General features: G+C 39.8%; 1 protein-coding gene and 4 non-coding genes across 7 annotated transcripts in view; all 5 read left to right on the forward strand.

Annotated features, from left to right (window-relative positions):
• Positions 1–1,130: 1,130 nt before the first annotated feature.
• The window catches only part of Nop58 (NOP58 ribonucleoprotein), a 29,064-nt gene continuing 5,087 nt past the window's right edge, over positions 1,131–25,107 (forward strand). Inside the window, exons 1-11 of one of the 3 annotated variants that reach the window (XM_008835450.2) lie at positions 1,131–1,376; positions 7,336–7,412; positions 9,490–9,542; positions 14,839–14,960; positions 16,843–16,979; positions 18,911–18,975; positions 20,053–20,187; positions 21,211–21,356; positions 22,083–22,209; positions 23,162–23,325; positions 24,873–25,007. In XM_008835450.2, the coding sequence (XP_008833672.1) occupies positions 1,332–1,376; positions 7,336–7,412; positions 9,490–9,542; positions 14,839–14,960; positions 16,843–16,979; positions 18,911–18,975; positions 20,053–20,187; positions 21,211–21,356; positions 22,083–22,209; positions 23,162–23,325; positions 24,873–25,007 (1,206 nt within the window). In that variant the 5' untranslated portion in view covers positions 1,131–1,331. Of the gene's footprint in view, positions 1,377–7,333; positions 7,413–9,489; positions 9,543–9,679; positions 9,856–14,838; positions 14,961–16,842; positions 16,980–18,910; positions 18,976–20,052; positions 20,188–21,210; positions 21,357–22,082; positions 22,210–23,161; positions 23,326–24,872; positions 25,008–25,107 lie in introns of those variants that run through there. The other 2 variants (XM_029564652.1, XM_008835451.3) reach the window with 2 other exon arrangements.
• On the forward strand, positions 8,044–8,131 carry LOC115070739. Its single transcript, XR_003849882.1, has one exon. It is a non-coding gene; the product is annotated as a small nucleolar RNA SNORD70 (small nucleolar RNA).
• LOC115070740 lies at positions 9,636–9,720 on the forward strand. Its single transcript, XR_003849883.1, has one exon. It is a non-coding gene; the product is annotated as a small nucleolar RNA SNORD70 (small nucleolar RNA).
• LOC115070737 lies at positions 21,408–21,491 on the forward strand. Its single transcript, XR_003849881.1, has one exon. It is a non-coding gene; the product is annotated as a small nucleolar RNA SNORD11B (small nucleolar RNA).
• On the forward strand, positions 22,298–22,381 carry LOC115070741. Its single transcript, XR_003849884.1, has one exon. It is a non-coding gene; the product is annotated as a small nucleolar RNA SNORD11 (small nucleolar RNA).

Genomic DNA, 25,107 nt, shown 5'->3' on the forward strand with positions numbered 1-25,107 from the left:
GGTTAAGGTCATTCTCAGGTACATAGGGAATGGGAGGCCAGCCTGAAATACATACAATATTGTCTCAAAATCAACCCAGCTGCTGAGACTGAAAGTTCTCACAAAAGAAATTACACTGAGGAGAGCTAGAAAAATGGGGCAAGGGGACCCAAGTTCAATTTCCAGCACCCATATTTAGCAGCTCATAATGTCTATTACTCAAATTCCAGGAAATCCAGTGTCTCATGTGCACATACCCACAAAATACACACATACAATAATTTAAAATAATAAAAATAAATCTTTAAAGAATAGTGAAAGAAATTACACTGAGACAAAGCCTAACTTCATATCTTGAGATCATTTTAACAAACAATAAAAATAGAAGAGGCATGCATGTATATGAAAGCAATCTAGGATTAAAGGCTTCACCACCACACCCGGCTGCAAGAGCTCAAACCATTTTTCTTTCTTTTTTTTAAAAAAAAACTTATTATTTTCATTTTATGTGTATGAGTGTATTGTCTGAGTGTATGTAAGTGCACTCATGTCTTGCAATGAACTGAAGTTACAGACCGCAGACCGCTGTCAGCCGCCATATGAGTGCTGGGAACTGAACCTGGGTCCTCTGCAGGCACAATCAGTGCTCTTAACCCCTGAACCACCTCTCCAGCCGCAACCACTTATTTTCTTAAAGGTTAAAGAACAGCTAGCTGTATGAGGAAAAGGAAGGTGATATACACTCTTGAATATCTAAGTTGTAAAAGAATCTGAAATTCCATTTTTGATGTCTTTGAAGACTTAGGACTCCATTTATATACACCTCATTCTTTGGAGACCTGATAAAAAACAGCCAATTAAGTACTACTTTAAATTCCAGATGTCTGCAGTAGACTTACACCCAAACAGCTCTACATTTCTTTCAAGATAGAATGTATCATTTCGGAAGCCGGAAGCGGGTGTTAAAAAAAATAACAGAAAGTGAGCTTGCTCTTCTTAGTAGCAAACAATTTGGAAAAGTCAAAATGCAATTCAGGCCCTAAGAAGTCTCGCGATATTCACTGGCCCACTCCTGCCCCGCCCCCTCCGCTGGCGGGAACAGTACGGAAGTGACGGCACGCTCTACGGCAGCGTGCTGGCGGAAGTGACGTAATATCCCGGCTCCCTGGGCGCGTCCTGGCGTACTTCGTGTGGCGAGCCGTGGAACGCGTAGGTAACGTGGTCTGGCGGTTCGTGGAGAGGCCGAGCACGCGGCCCGGGCCCAGGCGTCCTTCTCTGGCTGTAGAGTTGGGCTTTTTGCAGTGGCCTAGGAGCTCAGGGCAAGCCAAGAGTCGCTCTTCCCCTGCCTCACTATGTTGGTGTTGTTTGAAACGTCCGTTGGCTACGCCATCTTTAAGGTAGGTGGGCGATAGAGGTGTTGGGGGAGACGCCTGTATTGCAGGCGAGAAGAGTGGATAAGACTTAGGGGGAGGCCAAAACCTCTGAGGAACGTTGGTTGCCGTTAAGTCCTCGAGCTTACAAAAGAAGTGGAAAGTCAGAAGGCCCCGGGTCTCGGTGAACACGTGGCCCAGCCAATGAGGGCGATCTGCTCTTGCCTTGGGAGGCTCTGCCCAGTGCCGTTTAAAGGATGGAACGATCCCGTTTTGCAGGCGATCCTGAGCTCGGATTGCATTTTTAAAAAAATTTATGTGTATGAGTGTATTGCATGTAGGTCGGTGCACTGGTGTTGTGCAGTACCCGCGAAGGTCAGAAGAGGGCGTCAGCTCCCCTGGAACTGGAGTTATGAACGGTTGTTAGCTGCCATGTGGGTGCTGGGAATCAAAACCTGGTCCTCTGCAAGAACAGCTAGGATTCAACTACTGAGCCATCTCTCCAGCCCCCGGGTTACATTTTTTAAAATATTAGCAATGCTAGGCCAGCGCCCTGTCAACAGCTACACCCCTAGTCCAGGATTTTAATCAGGGTGTTTTGAGGCATGATTTGAAATCTTTTGAGTAGAGGGTGAACTGCTTGTAGATTACTTTGCTCTGTGAAAATAGAAAACAGCAAGGGAGAAAGGATACTTTACGCAACATGAGGTTGATTGGATTAAAATTAACATGGGGGGAAACGTTGAGGGTAACAGTATTAACTGATGCAGTGAATGGAGCTTTTTCGTTAAAGATAAGTATGACGGTTGTTGCCGGTACCGGTGATAATTTCCGGTTTGGGCTGCGTGAAAGTTTGCCTATTAGATGTGGTAACGGAATTGAGTAAATTATGTAGTTCGTGATTTGAAGCTTGGAGACATCTGGGCTGGTGCTATCAATTTGAGAGTTGTTTCTTTAAAGGCAGAAAGTTTAGAAATTAACTTACAAGTTCATCAGCACAGAAATGGTTAGACAATGGGATCTTCCTACGATGGAATGCTGAGATGTTAGGAACAGTGAGGTAGGGTATTCGTGCCAGGCATTCTTTTGAGCGCTGCTAATACAAAATGTTCATATTCTAAATTTATGTGTTGATACCAAGCAAAAAGTACTAGACAAAGCATATGTGTAGTGCAACTGTAGTTGTTGGTTAAACCTAGGGCTTCTATTTATGTTTGTGGAGGACAGGAAGAATGCAGAGAAATATCCACTGGTAGCCACTGAAGTGTGAAGGGATTAGTGTTTGCAGTTGTCTGATTTCTAGATCTGGATCATAAAACAGCATTCAGTGATGTCTCTTGATGAATTACTGATTGAGTATCCTTACCTATTCAAAAGTCTTGAGTATTCTATTGCAATTAATTTTCAAATTAACGTTCAAGCCTTGTAGTTTTTATATAACCTAGCGTTTGCGAAATTAAAGTCAGATTTGAATATTACAGAAACATTGCTTTGTTTATAATTAATTGACATTAATATTTAGCCTTTACCTATAACGTAGACACCCGTAATTTTCTGGAATTAGTGCTAATGGTTGCATAATTTTGTGAAAAGGGAATTGTATACTTTATGAAGGTGAATATGGTGTGGGACTCATTTCTAAAAAACTAGATCTACAATACAGGTTACTTACGTTCCTTTCCCATGATATTTCAAAATGCTGGGGTATGAATTATATTTGGAAGACAGGCCTGGTGACACATGCCTGTAATCCTGCTACTCTGGAAGCTGAGGCAGGAGGATCACACATTCAAAGCCAGCTTACATAACTTAGACCATATCACAGAATAAAAAGAGGGCTAGGGATATAGCTCATTGGTAGAGCCCTTGCCTAGCATGTGTGAGTACCTTGGTTCAACCCCCAACATACAGTTACATTCTCTGCTTTGGGGTAGTTCTGGCTCCAGTTATTGCTCAGCCTGCTGCCCTCCTGCAGTATACTCAATAGACTTCTAAAAAAAATAATAATAATGCTTGGAGAGAATGCTTTAAAAAAATTCTTAAGCCTCTACAGTGAGCAGTGCTTTTTGTATACAGTGTATACATAATGCATCTATATATGTGGTTTTTTTAAAGAAACTTAAGGTTAAATAGGATATTAACTTACTGGAGACCCTAGGTTCAGTCCCAACACTGCTCTCCCCCCAAAGGAAAAAAAAACCCTAAAGTTATAAAGGAATGCAAAGACAACGTGTGAAGGAGCTATGATAATTACTTGTAGAATATTACAAAAATTCAGCTTGTGTCACAGAACAGAGCATAAGATTAAACATAACCTTTAGGCATGGTTGTCTTGGACCTTTACCTGTGCTGTCCGCTGTAATAGCCAAAGGCCACACATAGCTCTTTCACACTTGAAATCTAGTATCACTGAGAGTATGAATTTTTTATTAATTTAAATGTGGTATTCACATTCTGTGTAACATAGTATTGTGTATTTCTTCATGTTCTCTACCTTGAAACACCCACACTTGCTGTCTCAGCCTCTCCAGAGCTGGGACTACAGGACTGTGCTACCATACCCTACAGGAAATTCATGTGTGTGCCAAATACATATAATCTAGTTACCATGTGATGCGTTTTCCAGCATTATTTCATATTCTGTACATGTCTAATACTCACCTGATTCCCCACCCCTTTTTAAATTGAGTTGTGCAATACCTCTACCATAAAGTTTTAGAACGAATCATGCCCACGCAAGTCAGTTCCAGCTCTTTTAGGCAACTACTAACCATCTTTCTTATCTGTATGATTTTGTCTTTTTCACATAAGTGGTATTCTACAATTAACATTTGGCCTAATGCTTTTGAAGCTAGTCATATTGTGTGTTTGTATCTTTCTTGAGCAGTTTCTGATTTCTTCCTGTACCCAAACAAGTTTCATAAAACATGACTTGTCCATACTGTCTCTGATAAAAAGTTTAGCATAAAATCTTGTAAAACAGAGAAAAATCCCAAATAAAAATGAAAATTAGGGCAGATAATTTTTTATTTAGTGGTGCTCTTTTCATTCGTTCCTGTGTGAATGCTCTGGACACTGTCTTCAGATAAGATAGTGCTTTTTTACCTGCTGAGCTGTCTGGGCCCTGTCTTTTACTTCCTATTCTGAGACATTTCAATGTAGGGACATGATAGTGAATATTCATTCATGTACCTGGTAATTGAGCTTTGTCTCATTTTGTGCTATCTATCTATAACCCACTCCTTTAATATGTTTTTGAGCAAATCTGGATAATTTGTTTTATCCATAAATATTTCAGTATGTCTGTAATATGTAGACTTTTTTTTTTTTTTTTTTTTTTTTTTTTTTTTTTAAAAAAAAAAAAAAAAAAAAGAGGACGATAAATCTTTCACTGTGATATATCAAAATAACTGTAGGACCAGTTGGCCTGGAACTCACTATGTAAACCAGGCTGGCCTTGAACTAGAGATCTGTCTGCACTACATAGCCTGAAATTTGCTGTATAGACAAGACTGGCCTCAAACTCACAGAGATCCACCTGCCCCTACCTCCTAGATGTTGAGGTTAAAGATGTGCCACTGTGCCTTCTAGTTTTAATCACTGTTTTTCATGTAGGAAACATCTGCATACAAAATCCATTTTAATTTATTGTGTAGAGAAAGATAGGACAATTTCCATTTCTAAGTAGATAGAGTGTGTGTGTAGCTATTGCCATAAAAATCTTTGCTATATGCCTGGCATGGTGGCGCATGCCTTTAATCCCAGCACGCCTTTAATCCCAGTTCAAGGCCAGCCTGGTCTACAGAGTTCCAGGCAGCTGGAGCTACTGGGAGACCCCGTCCCAAAAAGACCAAAAAAAAAAATCTTTATTATAGCCTGGCGTGGTGGCACATGCCTTTAATCCCAGCACTTGGGAGGCAGAGGCAGGTCAGTCTTTGTGAGTTCAAGGCCAGCCTGGTCTACATAGTGAGTTCCAGGACAGCTGGGGCTACATAGAGACCCTGTTCCCAAAAAGACAAAAAAAAAAAAAAATCTTTATTATTACCTGGGCATGGTAATACTTACCTTTAGTCACGGCACTTGGAAGGTCAAGGCAGGTGGGTCTCCAGTTCTAGGTCAACCAGGGTTATTACGTAGTGAAACCTTGAGCTTCTGACTGTTCGTTTCCACCTTACCAGTGCTGAGATTACAGGTGCATGGTCTACCACACTTGGTTTTATGTGGTACTGAAAATCCAGCCCAAGGCTTGCTAGGCCAGCACTCCTACCAACTGAGCTACATCTCTAGCCCCACCTAGGATTAACTTTATTAAATAATCACAAATTCTTAAAACGATCCAAAATCCAGGCTATAACTGAGTGTTAGTGTGTAAATAAATGTGCAGTGTTATAGGCCTGACAATTGTTAGCTGTATTTTCTTAGGATTATATGCATAATAACTGCATATTGTGTCATTTAGCATGCTGTTCTTTTGTGACCTGCCAATAATTGTAAAACACCCGAATTTCAGGGATGTTAATTATGAGGGTGTAGATTTAAGGATTAATCTTCCTTATCCTATGCTTGCAGTTAGCTTGATAGAGAATATTGGTAAAGGTCTTAAGAAACCAGGTGTTTTGGTTTTTAGATTGTGCGTGCGTGTGTGTGTGTGTGTGTGTGTGTGTGTGTGTCTTTTTGAGGCAGGGTCTCCCTGTAGCCCCAGCCGGCCTTGAACTCAGAGATCTGCCTGCCTCTGCCTCCCGAGTGCTGGGACTAAAGGTGTGCACCACCATGCCTGGCTGGTTTTTAGAATTTTTAAAATTTACTCTTGATTTTAAGTGAACAGAAAGTCTCTTTTTGAAAAATGCTTATTTTTTGTTTTATGTGTATGATTTTGTTGCCTGCATGTAAGTGTACCTGTGCTTGCAATGCCCATGGATATCAGAAGAGGGCATCGGATTCATCTGGAACTGGAGTTGTGGATGGTTGTTAGCCACCATGTGGGTGCTGGGAATCAAACCCAAGTCCCTCTGCAAGAGCAGCCAGCGCTAGTGCTCTTAACCACTGAGCCATCCCTCCAGCCCCAAAAAAGTCTCTTAAATGGAAATGTAGCTTATTTGTCAAGTGTTTAACTAGTATGCACAAAGCCTTGGGTCCAATCTCAAGTGCTCCATGAACCAGGATAATCCCAGCACTGGGGACAGGAGGCAGGAGGATCAGGAGTTCAAGGTCATCCTCAGCTACATAACAAGTTCTTTGCCATCCTTGGGATATAGGAGATTGGAGGGGGGTTAAAAGTCTTTTGACAACATCTGCCAGCAAAATTAGGTATGCATATATGTACATGTGAGTGCAGGTGCCTGTGGAGGCCAGAAAGGGGGCTCCAATTCCCTGGATCTAGAGTTACTGGTGAGCCTGCTGAAGTGGGTGCTGGGAACCAAGCTATAAGAACAGTACGTGCTTTTAACTGGTGAGTCATCTCCAGCACCAAAGGATTCCTATTTTATTTGATCCGTAAACTCACTTGCAGAAATTTGTCTTAGATATTGATGTTTTAAAAAAATTTTTGAAGAGCCTGGCGAGGTGGGGCATGCCTTTAATCCCAGCACCTGGGAGGCAAAGGAAGGTGGATGTCTGTGAGTGCAAGGCCAGCCTGATCTACATAGTGAGTTCTGGGAAGGATTGCCCCTTTTTTTTTTTTTTTTTTTTTTAAGAATTAAAAAAAAAATTTTGATTAAATATGAGTAAGTTTAAGTAAATGAGTATATATTCATATAGGTGTAGAATTTTAAAACTTAAAATTATGGCCATGGTGAGAGTATAGTGAAAGTTCTCAAAGACTACTTACTAATTTGACCAGAAATTCATGCTGGACAAGAAAACCAGCTCATTGTTTCAATGGGAGAAATAGATTTACGACCTTCACTTTACATGAATAGTTGTACTTGAGATTGTAGCTGTATATGTCTAAGCTGTTCAATTTGAAGAAAACTTTGTTTTTTTGCAGGTTCTAAATGAGAAAAAACTTCAAGAAGTTGATAGTTTGTGGAAAGAATTTGAAACCCCAGAGAAAGCAAATAAAATGTAAGTAATCTTAAAACTAAGTATTTGGTTGATAGTAGTTTGTTGTCCCTCCCCCATTTTTATATTTTCAGTTTCTTGTTTTGAGATCTACTTTATGAATAATACTGTTAGTGTGAATTTAGTTGTGAGTGTTTCAATTGGAGCATAGACCATCTTAGCTCAATTTGTATGTATTGGAGACTACAGTGGACATTACCCTAAGATTGATGTTTTATGGGGTACTTGAAGGCACAGTTTATTAATTAAGTGTAAATTTCTATTAAAAGTAGTAGTTGTGCAAAGCACAGGGAACATCTAGGTTTTCTGAGTTGATATTAAAATGTTTTCTAACTTATTCTGTAGTATATTCATCTCCTTTGTATCTCCCTCTGGTGTAATAAAATAGCCAGAAAGTAAGTCAAAGTATACCAGACCCCCTCAAGGTCCTCTGACAAGAAATGGGGTTAGGGTAGGACAGAATAAGAAGCAATTACTTCTTTTTTTCTTACAACTGTATATTTAAGTATGTATTTGAGGGATCACCAATACTTCCTTTGCCAGATAAGAAACTGCTTTAGCTAATATTGCTTTAGGTGTGTGTAAGACTTTCCCCCTGTAAAGGTTACATTCTTTGCTGAGTTAATCTGATTTATTCATTGTTGTCAATGATGTATTCCTTTTGGAACTGAATCTTAAGTGATTTAAAAAAAATTCGTCACTACCGCTGAGACAACAATGAATTTACTAATACACATTTTTCCCCAAAATATAAAATGTTGCTGTACACATAAGTGTAGGAGATAACAAAAGACAAAGTCTGCCATTAAGCTCCTTTTTTGATTTTATGTGTTTTGCCTGCAGTTTGTAAGTGTACCACATACATGCTATGCCCTTAGAGGTCAGAAAAGGGTGTTGGATCCCCTGAAACTGGAGTTAGACAAACAGTGGTTAGCCACCATATGGGTTCTGGGATTCGAATCCTAGTCCTTTGTGGGAGCAGCCAGTGCTCTTAACCACTGAGCCATCTCTCCAATTCCCACAAGCTTTTTTTTTTCTTTTTTCTTTTTAATTTTATTTATTATTTTTATTTTATATGTATGAGTGTATTGCCTGCGTGTAGGTAAGTGCGCTCGTGTTGTGCAATGCCTGCGGAGGTCAGAAGAGGCTGTCGGATCCCCTGGGACTGGAGTTGCAGATAGTTGTTAGCTGCCATGTGAGTGCTGGGAATCAAACTTGGGTCCTCCGCAAGAACAGAAGTGCCCTTAACCTTTGAGTCATCTCTCTAGCTCCACCTTTTCCTTTTTAAAAAAAGAATCTTGCTATGTATCCCAGACATGCCTCAAACTCACAATCCCCCTACTCAGCCTCCTTTAGGGCGTCGGATTCCCTTGGAACTGGAGTTAAGGATGGTTCGTAGCTGCCATGTGGGTGCTGGGAATTGAACCCGGGTCCTCTGCAAGAGCAGTCAGTGTTCTTAACCACGGAGCCATCTCTCCAGCCCCCGCCCCAAGCTATTTTTAATGGCATTTGTACCATATGGACAACTGAATGTCATGATATTCCCACCCTAAAGGACTCAGCTTTTTTGTGTCAGTTCTGTGCTATACAGCAAAAGCCATCTTTGTCTGACTTTCAGCAACAAGGCTATGTTGAAGCTACTTCAGCATCTTTACTGTTGGCCTTGGTTTCTCTTAAAACCCACAAATTTCTTTGTACCAATCAAATGTTACTTGTCCAACGTTTGGAAAAACTGGTCGTCTTATGAAAAAGAATTCAGGCCTTGCAGCTGCATTCTCAGGAACAAGTGAGGTGGTTTTGTTGTGTTTTTGTGTGTAGTTGTTTTTGTGGTGGTGCTAAGGATAGAACCCTAGTCCTTGCATATGCTAGGAATTGTGCTGATACTGAGCTAAACTCCCAGCTCTTTTTTTGTCATTGAAACAAGTTCTCAGTTGCTAGGTTGGCCTTGAACTTGTGATCAGTCCTCTTGCTTTGGCCTCAGTAGCTAGAATTACAGGCATGTGGTACCACACTTAGCCTTTAAGTTTGTTTGCAGAATCAGTGTGCCCTTAACATTTGTTCTCTTCTTTTTAAATTCTAGAGTAAAACTAAAACATTTTGAGAAATTTCAGGATACAGCAGAAGCATTAGCAGGTAAAGTAAAAGTCTAGAGGCTTTCTTTTTAAAATTAGTATTTTGTTTTCCTTATTAAAAGGTTGTTTTCTTCAGTTGACTGAGTTAATCTTATTCAATGTTGTCAATGATGCATTCTTAATGGAACTGAATTTAAGAGATGACTCAAATTCGTCACTACCACTGAGACAACATTGAGTTAGCTTTTTTCACCATAGGGCTTGTTTCCCCCATGTGATGAGAGGTGACAAGTGGTTAAATTGATCTCCCTGTGGAAACCAACAGCCTAATGCTGAAGCACAATTCAGTAAAAGCTGTTCTACAAGGGACCAAGGTAATGTGGCCAAGTACCCAGCTCTGTATTGATGTTAATACAAAGGTGAAGTTGAGAATCACCACCTGAAATAAGTAATAATAAAGCCCTCCAGGGTGTATATTTTTTAATTCAGAAAAGCATATCAGTATTATTAAAAATTGAACATAAGTAAATGGAGGTTTTAGAGTTAGAGAAAAATGGGAGGCTGATGAAATTATTTATGATCTGTGTCACTAATCAGTCAGCTAGTTGATAAAATTTGAAAATGAAAGACTATAATGAGAATATGACTTTAATTTCTGAGACAGGGTCTCCCTGTAGCCCTAGCTATGGTAGAACTCTAATGACCAGGCTGGTCTCAATCTCAGAGTGATCTTCCTGCTTCTGCCTCCTGAGTGCTGGGGTTAAAGGTGTGCACACCACCATACCTGGCAAGGGGAAAGATAGTTTTTGTGTTGAAAATTGGGAATCTATCAAAATATGCTGGGATATTAATGGTTACCTACCTTTGTGGAAAGATAGGCTAAGGGAGGACCCAGCAATGAAGCCAGTTCCTTTTTTTTTCCTTAAGATTGAGGAAGGCATATGTACATAGGTGCCCTCGGAGGACAGGGCCTCAGATCCCCTGGAGCTGGAGTTAACTGGCTGTTTTGAGCTGCCCAACATGGGTATGGGAATCAAACTCACTTCTCTGTAAGAACAGTATGCCATCTTCAGCCCCCCAGCATTGAGCCATCTTTAGCCCTTAGTTCCTTTATTTTTTAAAAAATAAATATTTCTGAAACTTCTTTATCAGTACAGTAATTCATGCATCCTACATCTGCAAAACAAAGCTATAGTGATGATACTCTTAAGATTTGTTTTGTGAGGTTTGTGTTGGTGTGTGTGTGTGTGTGTGTGTTCCGGTCTTTTTGAGACACGGTCTCCCTGTAGTCCCAGTCGACCTGGAACTCTGTGTAAACCAGGCTGGCCTTGAACTCACAGAGATCTGCCTGCCTCTGCCTCCCAAGTGCTGGAATTAAAGGCATGCGCCACCATGCCCAGCTTGTTTTGTTTTTTTAAGTGTATGAGTGTATATCCTGTATGTAGGTAAGTGCACCCGTGTCAAGCAATGCCCTCAGAGGATAGAAAAGGCTGTCAGATCCCCTGGAACTGGAGTTATAGACAGTTGTTAGCTGCCATGTGGGTGCTGGGATTTGAACCCGGGTTTTCTGCAAGAACAGCCAATGTTCTTAACCTCTGAGCCATCTCTACAGCCCCTGTTTTGTTGTTTTTAAGACATAGTAGCTCTGGCTGACTTGGAACTCATATAAACCAAGCTGGCATCAAACTCATAGAGATCCATTTGCCTCTGCCTCCCTAGTGCTAGGTTAAAGGTATACACAGCCATGACCAGCTGATTTTTTAAAATTAATTATATATTTATTTTCTTTGTGTGTATACATGTGTGGATATGAACCATGGCACACATATAGTGGTCAGAGGACAGCTTTCAAAAATCTCCTTCCATGTGGATCCTGGTGATTGAACTCAGGTCACCGGCCCTGTTTTCTGGTGTGGTTTTTTTTGGTTTTTTTTGTTTTTTCATTTTAAAGACAGGGTCTTTCTTTGTAGCCAAGTCTGGCCTCAAACTTGTGATCCTCTTGTCTTGTGCTCTTGAGTGCTAGGATTTGCAGACGTGCTACCACCATCAGGCCTTTATGCCACAAATGTTAAAGCTTGAGATTTGAAGAGTTATCTAAATTTACCTGCCAAATTTCTTTATAGTCTTCCACAGTTAAACCTCCATGAGACAGACACTATTTTTCACTGTCAAAATCTTAGTTTGCAGCACAGCAATTGGCCATAGAAGGTTTTTAATAAATAGTTTTGGAAATGAGGGAAATTAGCAAGTCATGTCAGGAATTCTGTCATAGAAACCTCTACAGTGTCTCTTTCTATCTGTTCTTACCAGAAAAATGAATAAAGCTTTTCCTATAACTAGCTTTCTATTGTCTAAGACAGTTTGTTTTGTTTGATACAGGGGGTGTACCCCAGGCTGGCCTTGAACTCAGTATGTAACTGAGGATGATTTTGAATTTCTAAGTGCTAGCAGGCCTGTGCTACCGTACTTTTATCAATGCTGAAGACCAGACCCACAAGCACTCATACAAATTGGGCTACATCCCATACCCTATAAGGCAGTAGGTGTATAGGCCTGTATATTGAGGTCAGAGAAGAATTTTGTAGAGTTGTGCCTTCCTTTCACTTTTATGTGGATTCCAGGGATCAAACTCAGGTCCCCAGGTATGTGCTAAGCCATCTCTCTGGTCCTAAGGCAGATTTGTGTGTGCATACACATGCGTGCATGTGTTTAAGACAGGGTCTCCCTGTAGCCTCAGCTGGCCAGGAAGTAGCTATGTAGACCCAGCTGGCCTTGATCTCTTAGAGATCTGGTTGTAAAGGCAGTTGTTTTTTTGGTGGGGGCGAGTGGGGGATATCTTTTTGTAACAGTGTCTGTCTCCCTGTAACTGCAGCTAGCCTGGAACTCACAGAGATCCTGTCTCTGCCTTCCAAGTGCTGGGATTAAAGGCGTGAGCCACCACACCCAGCTGAAAAGGCAGGTGGGTTTTTTTTTTTGGTTTTTGTCTTTTTGAAGCAGGGTCTCCCTGTAGCTCCAGCTGTCCTGAAACTCACTATGTAGACCAGGCTGGCCTTGAACTCAGAGATCCGCCTGCCTCTGCCTCCCAAGTGCTGAGACTACAGGCGTGCGCCACCACACCCAGCTGAAAAGGCAGTTTTGATGTAGAGCAAAATCTGAACAATTGTAGATGTCATAGTATACATTTTAAATTTTGTAGCTTTAGAGCCCCATATGGGTGTGATTCTGATAGTCTGTATTGGAGGTTCATATATAACATTTAATAGAGATTTTTTATTCCTTTAACATTTTATTGTGTGTGTGTGTGTGTGTGTGTGTGTGCATGTGTCCAGATATGGGGATGCCACCATACTTGTATGGAGGTCAGAGGACCACCAGTGAAAGATGATTCTTTCTACCATGTAAATCCTGAGGATCAAACTTCGATCCTCAGTCCTCCTACTGAGCCATCTTGCTGGTCCTGTTTTTGTTGATGTTACTTCTTGCTTTATATAAACAACAACGTTTTTAAATAAAAAATAAGTTTGTAAATGATAGTCTAGAATGGAATCTAGAGTTAAGAGATTTATACTTAGAAGAAATTTTTGAGGGAAAGGCTATAATGCTAGGTTAAAGATACAGAAATTTTAAAACTAGAAAATGAAGTAAGATTTAAGTTTTTTTAACAAATGGTAATTTTTTTTTTTTTTTTTTTTTTTTTTTGGTCTTTTTGAGACAGGGTCTCCCTGTAGGTCTAGCTGAAACTCACTATGGAGAGCAGGCTGGCCTCCATCTCACATAGCCTGTCTCTGCCTCCCAAGTGCTGGGATTAAAGGTGTATGCCACTACACCCAATGTTTAAAAAAAGGGCTGAAAAAAAAAATTTTTTTTTTTAAGAGGATTGCAATTTCTTTCTTTCTTTCTTTCTTTCTTTCTTTCTTTCTTTCTTTCTTTTTTTTTTTAGAGGATTACAGTTTTTTTTTTCTTAAGAATTTATTTTTATGTTATCTGTATGAATGTTGTGCCTGCAGATATGTTCCTGTAGTGCCCATGGAGGCCAGAAGAGGGTACTAGATCCCTTAGAATTAGATTCAAGAACTATTAGCCAACATGTAGGTGCTGAGAATCTGACCTGGGTCCCCTGCAAGAGCAGCCAATGGTCTTAAGCACTGAGCCATCTCCCCAACCCCAGGAAGGAGACTTTTGATAGTAGATTATAAGGAATCAATGTCTGTAGTATTTGAGAGAAGAATGTAACAGCCAGGTATGGTTACACTCCTAGATCCCAGCACTTGGAAGGCTAAGGCAGGAAGAGCACAAGTTTGAGGGGCCAGCCTGGGCTACATAGAGATGTATGTACAAAATAAAAATAAAGGAACTTGAATCCCAGCAGTCATAAGTATATATACCCCTGCACAAACTATTCATTGATCCTATGTCTTTTGTCCTCACCTCTACTTTTCTCAGATGACTTGTGAAATGAACAAGTCATTCAGATGGATACAAGTGAGGTTGGGAAGGAGGATCAAGTACCTGACTGATAATGCAAACTGCCTGGTCTCAGATTCTGGCAGATCTTCCTGTCAGGCATATTTGACTTCAGTCAAATGTTGGAAGTGGTATTAGTCCATGTAGGCTTGGAAGATGAACGTATAGTTGAAGGACTGTAAGAGTTATACAATAGCAGATTTAGAATTTGCTAGAAAAGAAAGTAAATTTGGGCTTCTAAAGTAGTAAGTTTTCAGCAATGGCTTGTAAGCCTGATTATGATCTGTACTGTGGATTAGCAAAGATAAGGCCTCCTTCTATTCATGCTTTTACATAGGGCAGAGCCTCCAAAATGACTATACTGTTTGCTGGTTTATGCAAGGTTTTTCTAAAACATGGACTAGAGAGATGGCTCAGCAGTTAAGAGCACTGACTGGTCTTGTAAAGGACCCAGATTCGAATCCCAGCACCCACAGTGCAGCTAACAACCATCTGTAACTCCAGTTCCAGGGGATCTGACTCTCTCGTCTGACCTCTTCAGGCATTGTATGACATGGGTGCACCTATCTACATGCAGGCAATACACTCATATACATAAATTATATATATATATATATATGTATGTATATAGGGTTTTTTTTTGAGACAGGATCTCCCTGTAGCCCCAGCTGGCCTGGAACTCACTATGTAGACCAGGTCTGCCTCCCAACTTTTGGGATTAAAGGCCTGAGCCCCACGCCCAGCTGAATAAAATATTTTTTAAAAATTTCCATTGATCATTTTTGTTTCAGAAGAGACATTAAATTTGGGTTTTTGAAAGGAAGTCTTTTATTTGCCTTTAAATTTAAATAAGATAGTCTCACAATTACTAACTTTTTTCTCTTCTTGAAAAGCATTCACAGCTCTGATGGAGGGCAAAATCAATAAGCAACTGAAGAAAGTTCTGAAGAAAATAGTAAAGGAAGCCCACGAACCTCTGGCTGTAGCTGATGCTAAACTGGGAGGGGTCATCAAGGTAAAGTTGTGGCACAGGATATGGTTTAGAGAACGAGTCATGATTCTTCCATGCCCTCTAGTCAGATCTCCTGTATAGCATTCTAACTACAAAGTCTAATCTCTGTTGTTAGTTCTTATATTTGATCTTTTTGTTTTAGCCAACATGAAGTTTTACTGGAACTAGCAGAAACAAACACAAGTATTTCCTATAGAAAATTAAAATGAACCAAAAAAACAGTAGTATGCTCTAACTCTACTACTCACAGTCTGTCAACATTTAATGTATAAACCTGACATAATTTTTACGTGTGACTGCTTGTAAGGCCAGAAGAGTCATTGGATCCTCTTGGGCCTGCGGTTATAGGCACTTAGTTGTGAGTCACCTGACATGGATGCTGGGAATTGAACTTGGGTCCTCTGGAAGAACAGCAAGCATTTTTAACAGCTGAGCTATCTCTCTAGCCCCATGATGTTTTTAGTAGCTGGTATAAATATAAGAGGGAAAAAAATTCAGTGAAGCCAGGACAAGTGCGTTCCTGTAATTATTTACACGAGATGATCTAAAGCTATGTAGGTCTTTATGAAGTAGTTGCTGAATATACTGCACAAGAAAAAATGTTTAGTCTGTGGAATATATGAAGATTTAAAACTTAAATACAGTTCAGTTTGGGTTTTGAGGCAAGATCTTATTATGTACCCTAGACTTGCCTTGAACTTGAAATCTTTGTGCCTTATTCTTTCAAGTGCTAGAATTAAAGTGGGTGTCACAAGATCCAGATTAAGTACAATACTTAATATATTTTTGTTTATACAATACATTAATATGTGTGATAAAGAAGATATTTGAGGAACACAAATAATTAGCTGTAGGGAAAAGACCTGAAGCTGAAAACTTTCTACTTTAATTTTTTACTAAAATGCCATATGTAATACCTTTACATATGGAGAGAAGGCTCAGTAGTTAAGATTGTTTATTGCTCTTATCAGAGGACTTGGACTTGGTTACCAGCACCAGCATCAGGTAGCTTACAATCACTTGTTACTTCCAATGACTTTTTGGCTTCTCAGCACAAGCACAGACATGGTACACTTAAACTCACACAAGCACATAGAAATCTTCAAGTTAAATAAATTAGCAGTAATTTTTCTCAGTTCAAAAAATAGGAACAGCAAACTGTAGCCACATTAACATTTTACAGCTTTAGACTCCTCTAGCCAAGCTAGAAGGATAATCTTACCCCCCCTCCCCCCACCTTGATAACCTTAAGTTTTCCAGCTTGGCTTACATACTGTTAATGTAGACTTTGTCAAGCTTAGACTGTATATCCTTAAACCAATACTATTTTATTATATTGGAAATCAGGTGTTGTGGCTTGTATAACTCCCATCATGCAGGAGAATGAGGCCAGAGTATATTGTGAGATTGATGCCAGCCTGTTCTTACATAGTGTGTTCCAAACTATCCTCCAATACTGCCTCAAAAAAGGAAAAAGAGAGCTGGGCCTGGTGGTGCAGGCCTTTAATCTCAGCCCTCTAGGGGCAGAGGCAGGCAGATCTCTGAGGTCCAGGCCAGCAAGGGCTACATAGCGAGACCTGTCTTTAAAGAAACAAAACAAAACAAGGGGATTGGAAATACAGCTCAGCAGTTAAGAGCACTGGTTGCTTTTGGAGCAGACCTGGATTTGATTCCCAGCATCCACATGGTGGCTAACAACCATTTGTAACTCCAGTTCCAGGGGAATTTGATTCCCTCTTCTGACCTCCACAAGCATTTCAGACACAGGTGCACTTACACACATGCAGACAATACACTCATACACATAAAATAAAAATAATAGCCCAAAACAAAGGCTTTCTCAGGAAAACTTTTTTAAAATAATTGAATGTAAATGTTCTTGTAGGAGAAGTTGAATCTCAGTTGCATCCATAGTCCTGTTGTAAATGAACTTATGAGAGGCATCCGATCGCAAATGGATGGCTTGATTCCTGGGGTAGAACCACGAGAAATGGCAGCCATGTGTCTTGGATTAGCCCACAGGTAAGAGAAAAACTAAGTCTGCTCTTTTTGTATAGGCCCTTAACATTGTAGTATTCTAAAAAATAAATGTTAAAAAGTATATATTTAGGGGCTAGGGAGATGGCTCAAGAGCATTGACTGTACTTGCAGAGGACTCGGATTTGATTCCCAGCACCCACATGGCAGCTACGAACCGCCCTTAACTCCAGTTCTAGGGGAATCTGAAGCTCTCTTCTGACCTCCGAGGCATTGCATGACACAGGTGCACTCACAAAAACGCAGGCAACACACTCATACACATAATAAAATATTTTTTTAAAAAGAAACCAGATGTCTTTTTTTTTTTTTTTTTTTTTTAAGGTGTATATTAAATCCTCAAAATATGATAGCCATTATATGAACCCACACTATCTGGCTTTGTTGCATGCATTCTTTTTTTTTTTTGGTCTTTTTGAGACAAGGTCTCACTGGCCTGGATTTGCTAATGTGTTAGGAACCGAATCCAGGTTCTCTGGAAGAGCAGCTATTGCTCTTAACTGCTGACCCATCTTTCCAGCCCCGTGTGTTCTTTTTTCAAAAACGCAATCTTTCTCTGTAACTTGCCAGCATGGAACTCACAGACATCTGCTTACCCTTGGGATTAAAGGCATATACTACCATACCCCAGCTTGCCTGTGCTCATAAAAACCTCATCTTAGGGGCTAGAGAGATGTCAGTGGTTAAGAGCACAGACTGCTCTTGCAGGGGACCTGGATTTGGTTCCCAGCACCCACAAAACAGTCTGTAACTCCAGTTCCAGGGAATCCAACACCCTCGTCTGACTTCCTTGGACACTGCATGACATGGGTGCACTAATAAGATGTGCAAGCACTATACATAAAAATAATGAAAAATTTTTTTTAAATTTTCATCCTAAGAATTCCTTATCCTTTTAGTTTTGGGTCCTTTATTTTCATGTCTTTTCTTCTGTGTACTCTTTTTGCCCCTTTTCGGCTATGTACTCTCCCTGAAGCTTCAGCTGACCTAGAACTGTAGATCAGGCTGGCCTTCATCTCAGAGATCCACCTGCCTGTCTCCCTAGTGTTGGGATTAAAGTTGTGTGCCACCATGGTGGGCTTCCTACATACTCTTTTTGTTTTTTGTTTTTTTTTTAAATATTTATTTTTATTTTATGTGTATGCGTGTGTTGCCTGCTTGTAGGTGAGTGCACCCGTGTCAACATCATGCAATGCCCGTGAAGAACAGAAGAGGCTGTTGGATTCCCTGGACCTGGAGTTCCGGACAGTTGCTAGCTGTCATGTGGGTGCAGGGAAAGGAATCCAGGTCCCCTGCAGGAACAGCCAGTGTTCTTAACTGCTGAGCCATCTCTCCAGCCCGGCTATGTACTCTTTATAGTTTGAGCATGTACCTGGTGCTAGGATTAAAGGCCAGCCTCACCACACCCAGCTTTTACAAATTAGTTAATTTAGTGCGCTGAGCATGATAGTATGTCACTGTAATCCTAGCGCTTTGAGGCTATGACAAGAAAATTGAGTTTCAGGCCAGCCTGAGCCAAATAGCAAAACTCCATTTCAAAACCCAAAAGAGGATTTCGGGGGATAGCTCAGTTGATGAGATATTTGTCACACAAACATGAAGATTTGGGTTCACTCTACAAAACCCATACAAGAAAGCCTTTCTGGACATTACTGGCACGTCCAAACCCATCTTGTGGGGGTAGTGGTAGAGACAGACTGATCCTTGGCCCTCATTGCCTGGCCAGCTTAGCCCTACTCAGCAAACTCCTGTATAGTAAAGCAACCTTGCCTCAACAAACAAAGTTGGTCTCTGGCCTCCACTTTCACATGCACCCATCCACATTCAAACACCGCATGGGGGGGTATAAAGATGGGGGTGTTGATTAAAATGCTTTTCCTAGATGCTGTCATATTAATTTACCTCCATTTCCCTAGCCTGTCTCGATATAGATTGAAATTCAGCGCTGATAAAGTGGACACAATGATTGTTCAGGCAATTTGTAAGTACATGGCAAAGACTGAGCTGTTTATTCCTGGGTTTTCCCTTATCTCTGACAAGAAAGATGAACCAAACAACTTCAGTGAATGGATGATTGCACTGAGCAATTTTCATCATGTTGTAGCATTTTCAATTATAAAAAATTGCTTTGACCAACAAATTACTAGATGTGTATCAAAAGAATTGCAATCATGATTGAACTCTGCCCCTCACACTACCTCATTTATGTTCCCAGAAGCATTGTTCACAGTAGCCAAAAATGGATTTTGTCTTTTTTTAAGTTACTTGGAGTTAATTTAAAATTTTTTAAAAATATTTTTATTTTTTGTGTGTATGTATTGCCTGCGTATAAGTAAGTGCACCGTGTATCATGCAGTCCCTGCAGAGGACAGATGAAGGCATTGGATCCCCTGGAACTGGAGTTATGGACAGTTGTTAGCTGTCTTGTAGGTGCTGGGATTCGAACCGGCTCTTCTGCAAGAATAACCAGTGCTTTTAACTGCTGAACCATCTCTCCTGCCCAACTAAAAATCTTTATTACATTCATTCTGTGTCTGTGTCAGAGGACAGCTTCTGGAAATTGGTTTCTTTCTTTCCACCTTGATTTTGGGATCAAACTCAGGACATCAGACTTTTGCAATAAGAGTCCATTTGGCTGGTCCCTAGGAATTGTTTTTTAATAGGTACAGGATTTTTAGTTTTGGGATAGTGTATTTTGGAAATAGATGTTCTTAATGGCTATAGGGCAAGAATGTACTTACACCGCTGATTTGTATACTTAAAAATGCTTAAAGGTGGGGCTGGAGAGATGGCCCAGTGGTTAAGAGCTGACTGCTCTTGCAGAGGACCCCAGTCGATTCCCAGCACCCACATGGCGGCTATGAACTGTCCTTAACTCCAATTCCAGGGGAATCCGACACCCTCTTCTGACCTCCATGGCATTGCATGACATGGATGCACTCACATAGATGCAGGCAAAAATAAAAATAATAAAATATCTTTTAAAAATGCTTAAAGGTAATTTTTGTCATATTAACTGTTACAAATCTATAAGTTCTGTTTTTTTCATTTACGGTAGCCTTGTTGGATGACTTGGATAAAGAACTGAACAACTACATTATGCGATGTAGAGAATGGTATGGCTGGCACTTTCCTGAATTAGGAAAAATTATTTCGGATAATTTGACATACTGTAAATGTTTACAGAAAGTTGGTGAGTAATTAATCATTTAAGGCATTGAAATAAATGAATTTGATTATGTCTCCAAATAATTATTATTGGTATTTTTTTAGCACTTCTAAAGTTTTTAAAAGCATGTTTGGGTAATAACCATTTAATATGTTAGATTTCAAAAACTAAATGAATTTTACCTTCAATCTTTGATGGCCTGCACAACAAACATAATCCATTTTGATTTTTCTTAAAATGACTTTGTGATTGTTTGACTTTCCAAATAATCGATTATAGACTTATAGACTAGATTATAGGAATTGTAGACATGGGAAGGGCTCCAATGCTGTATTAACATTAATAACAGTTATATTGCCTGGAATATTGCCAGGTGCTGCATGTCTTTAATCCCAGATCTTGGGAGGTAGAGGCAGGCAGATCTCTATAAGTTCCAGGCCAGCCTGGGCTATATCGTGAAACCCTACCTCAAAACAAAAAACAAAACTCAAAACCAAGCTATATTATAGTTCATGCTAGATTAATTATATTAGTAATCCTATCAGAAAGTCCTGAGGATTATTAATGAGTGTGAGTTATTGGATTATTATAGTATTCTGAGGATTACTCTAGCTTCACTAAAGTTATCTAAGAGGGCTGGTACAATAGCTCAGCAGTTAAGAGAACTGGCTGTTGTTAGAGAGGAATAAACTGGATTCTACTCCCAGCACTCATGTGGGAGCTTACAACCAAGGGAATCCAGTCTTTCTCATCCTTCAGACTTAAATACATGCAGACAAAATGCTCATACAAGCCGGATGTGATGACGCATGCCTTTAATCCCAGCACTTGTGAGGCAGAGGCAGGTGCATGTCTGTGTGTTCCAGGCCAGTTGGAAATACAGAGAGATGCTGACTTAAAAAGACCAAAAAATAAATAAATAAAAAAATACTCATACACAACATTAAAATTGAATTTTTTTCTGTGAGATTATCTTAGTCCTATTATTAACTTTTCTGTAAGATACTGTCTTGTTTTTCCACTTCATCCTCTGCAAACATTCCATAGGCGATAGGAAGAACTATGCCTCTGCCACGCTTTCTGAGTTGCTGCCAGAGGAAGTAGAAGCAGAAGTAAAGGCAGCCGCAGAGATATCTATGGGAACAGAGGTTTCTGAAGAGGATATTTGCAACATTCTCCATCTCTGTACCCAGGTACATTGTACCCACAGAGTTGAGGTCTTTTTTAGGTCTGTAATTATGTTCTGATGGCAATGATGATCTTTACATTCTTTGTTCACCTGACAGCAGTATGAAGGTGTTCAGTCACTACCTCATCTGATGCCATCTTTTTGTGTGTACTTTGAGAGGAGAGAGATGTACTAGAATGAAGTGGTTTTCATATTAGCATTACTTTGTGAATCATAAGTGCACGAAATGTACAGATTGAAGAACTTAATTCTGAGTATTATAGGGTTTAATATTTTTCTCTGTATGAGTATTTTACCTGCATGTATATAAGTGTACTACATGTGTGCCTTAGAGGCCAGAAGAGGGAGTTGGATTCATGGAACTAGTGGAATTAATGACAGTTGTTAGCTGTCATGTGGGTACTGGGACCAAACCTGGGTCCCTCTGTAAGAGCATGAAGTGCTCTTAAACACTGAGCCATCTCTCCAAGGCCCCCTCTCTTTTATGTGTATAGTCTATGATTTCCCTCCAAATTTTTTTTAAGGATAGTGTCAAGCAACTACTTCAGGGGTGAGTTATCAAGTTTCCTAGGCTGGCCTCAAATTCCTAGTTCAAGCAATCTTCATGCCCCAGTGGCATGAACTATATCAGTGTGGACAGTGACTCACTATTTGAATCCAATATTTTAGAAATAAATTTTATAATTTTTATAAGCTGTTTTTGACTTCCTCATTTTATTCCTTGTATTAGGTGATTGAAATCTCTGAGTATAGAACTCAGCTGTATGAATATCTGCAAAATCGAATGATGGCCATTGCACCTAACGTTACAGTCATGGTTGGGGAATTAGTTGGAGCACGACTCATTGCTCATGCAGGTGACAGTTTTAATGTCGTTTATAAACATGAATATTATTTGAAGTTGACTTTAATTTTTTATCATGCTTATTAAAGACTAAGGGCCATGTGTTCAATGATGATTTTATTACTTTGCCTGATTTCTTTTTTGAATAATGAAGGCTTCTTTAGTCACTACCTCTTCTGAGACACTTGTGGTCCATGGTCAGAAGGATACAATTAGTTCACATTTTCTTAATTTTTAAGTAATATTCAGCACTCAACACCAGAAAAACTCGTCAGACCAAGATAGGAATAATTTTTAAAATAGCATTATTCTTGGAGACATTGTTAAAACTCATCACACTGGAAAAACTTTTAACTGCATTGTAAAACATCAGATAGATACTCCATTCAGCTGTCCTTGGCTGTCCTAATCCTGTGGGCTGTTTAATTATGTTTACCCAGTTTCATAGGCATAGCTAAACTTAGAGCAGTAAGAGATACATAGATGAACAGAAATTTGAATTTGTTCTTTAAACAGGTTTCTTTTAGTGGTTTAATCCTACCATGAATGTTGTGTATATGTAATAAAATATTCTGTTCAGCAAATCCAGTGAAGCAGCCTGCTGTACTTACAGCCGTATTTCTTAATCATTATCTAGAATAAGGGTGAAATGTAAGTTTGTCATCTCTACTGCCATCTAAAGCAATAGCGTATTTGATGTTCAGAATCTTAGAAAGTGGGATGAGTTGATGTATATGAGACATTTTTATATTCATATCACTCTTGTGAACATGCTGATGAATGTAGAATACCATTTCAAGCACATGCAGCATTGAACCTAGCAAGCTTAGTTTCATGTTCATCATAACTGCTTACACTAGGAATGGGAAAGTACTATGATTCTCAGAGAATTTAGTATACCACTGTAGAATCATCAATACTTGGAAGTTGTATTTTGTTTCGTTCTAACGACTCTTCTTTTGTAGGTTCTCTTTTGAATTTGGCCAAGCATGCAGCTTCTACAGTTCAGATTCTTGGAGCAGAAAAAGCGCTTTTCAGGGCCCTCAAATCTAGACGGGATACCCCTAAATATGGTCTCATTTATCATGCTTCACTTGTAGGCCAGACAAGTCCCAAACACAAAGGAAAGGTGAGTTACAGTTTTTCCGCGATTGGGCTTAAAATTTTTTTTTCCAAGCTCATTTTTCCTCTGCAACTGTAGTGTACATTAAAATGTGTCAGTGTCTCTTTTAGTGTGCTACACTGTTTAAATAGAAAGCATTTTAGCCAGGCATGGTAGTGCACGCCTTTAATTCCAGCACTCGGGAGGCAGAGGCAGGCGGATGTCTGTAAGTTCAAGGCTAGCCTGGTCTACATAGTGAGTTCCAGGACAGTTGGGGCTATAGGGAGACCCTGTCTCAAAAAGACCAAAAATAAAAAAAAGCATTTTTATAAACTAAAAGATGAGAAGAAATCATTATAGGCAAAATCATTATTTGGCAAAAAAAAAAAAAAAAAAACCATTCAGCAATATTTTTAAAGAATTAGATACATCAAGCATATACGTTGCACTCAACTTTTTGACAGAGCTTAATTGAATTTTTATATATGTTTCTATTTCACAGATGTTGAGACTTGGGCTTAATTAGATAAGTGCTTTCTGTAGATTGGGTAATCAAGTAGGATTAAACTGAATTTTTTTTTTTTTTTTTTGTCTTTTTTTGAAGCAGGGCCTGTAGCCCCAGCTGTCCTGGAACTCACTATGTAGACCAGGCTGGCCTTGAACTTACAGAGATCTGCCTGCCTCTGCCTCCCAAGTGCTGGGACTACAGGTGTGCGCCACCACGCCTGGATTTAAACTGAAATTTTATAAAACTCATAGCTAAGAGAAATAAGGGATTTAGCTGGCCGTGATGATGCATGCCTTTAATACCAGCATTTGGGAGTTGGGGTCTGGTGGATATCTGGGAATACAAGGCCAGCCTGGTCTACATAGTGAGTTCCAGGCCAGCTAGGGCCATGAAGTAAGACCCTGTCGCAAAAGAAAGGAGGGAGAAAGGGAGGATTAGTGCTAGAGCGATGGCTCAGTGGTTGAGAGCAGTGGCTGCTCTTGCAAAGATGCCAGATTTTATTACCAGCACCCACTTGGTGGCTAACAACCTTCCTTAATTCCCATTCCTAGGAAATCCAAATTCCCATTCCTAGGAAATCCAATGCCTTTTTCTGACCTCTGAGGTCATTGCACAACACCGGTGCACTTAAACACATGCAGACAGTATACTCATACACATAAAATGAAAATAGTATTTTTTAAAGAAAAGAAGGATTAAATGAACAACAGATTAATACACAAAAAGACCCATACATATTTAAATTTACTCCTCCATTTTTCTGTTGGAGATTGAACTTAAAAGCCTCACACATACCAGGCAAGGGCACTTCCACATCCAGAAATTTTCTTTCAATTACATTCATTTAGGGTGGAGAGGGGGCATGCCTGTGGCAGACAGAGGACTGTCTTCAGGAGCTGGGTTTTCTGGGGATTGAACTCAGGCTGTCACATTTAGTGGCAAGTGGAAGAAAGGAATGGGGAGACGAAATAAAGGCTTAGAATAAATGGTAATGCGGTAATTTACCATAGTTTTCTTATGAGCACATTTTGATAGTGTGACTCTCTGCAACTTTCTGCATTCTTAGATTTCCCGAATGCTAGCAGCCAAAACCGTTTTGGCTATTCGTTATGATGCTTTTGGCGAGGATTCCAGTTCTGCAATGGGAGTTGAGAACAGAGCCAAATTAGAGGCCAGATTGAGAACCTTGGAGGACAGAGGGGTAAGAATCACACCTTACCTGTGGCAAGTGTTTCTGTCAAAAGTTAATGAGGATAATCACTTCACCTGATAAATTTTGTGATACATTTTATTATGCCCAG

This window comes from Nannospalax galili, unplaced genomic scaffold, assembly GCF_000622305.1.
Source record: "Nannospalax galili isolate Female #2095 unplaced genomic scaffold, S.galili_v1.0 scaffold637, whole genome shotgun sequence".
Lineage (NCBI taxonomy): Eukaryota > Metazoa > Chordata > Mammalia > Rodentia > Spalacidae > Nannospalax > Nannospalax galili.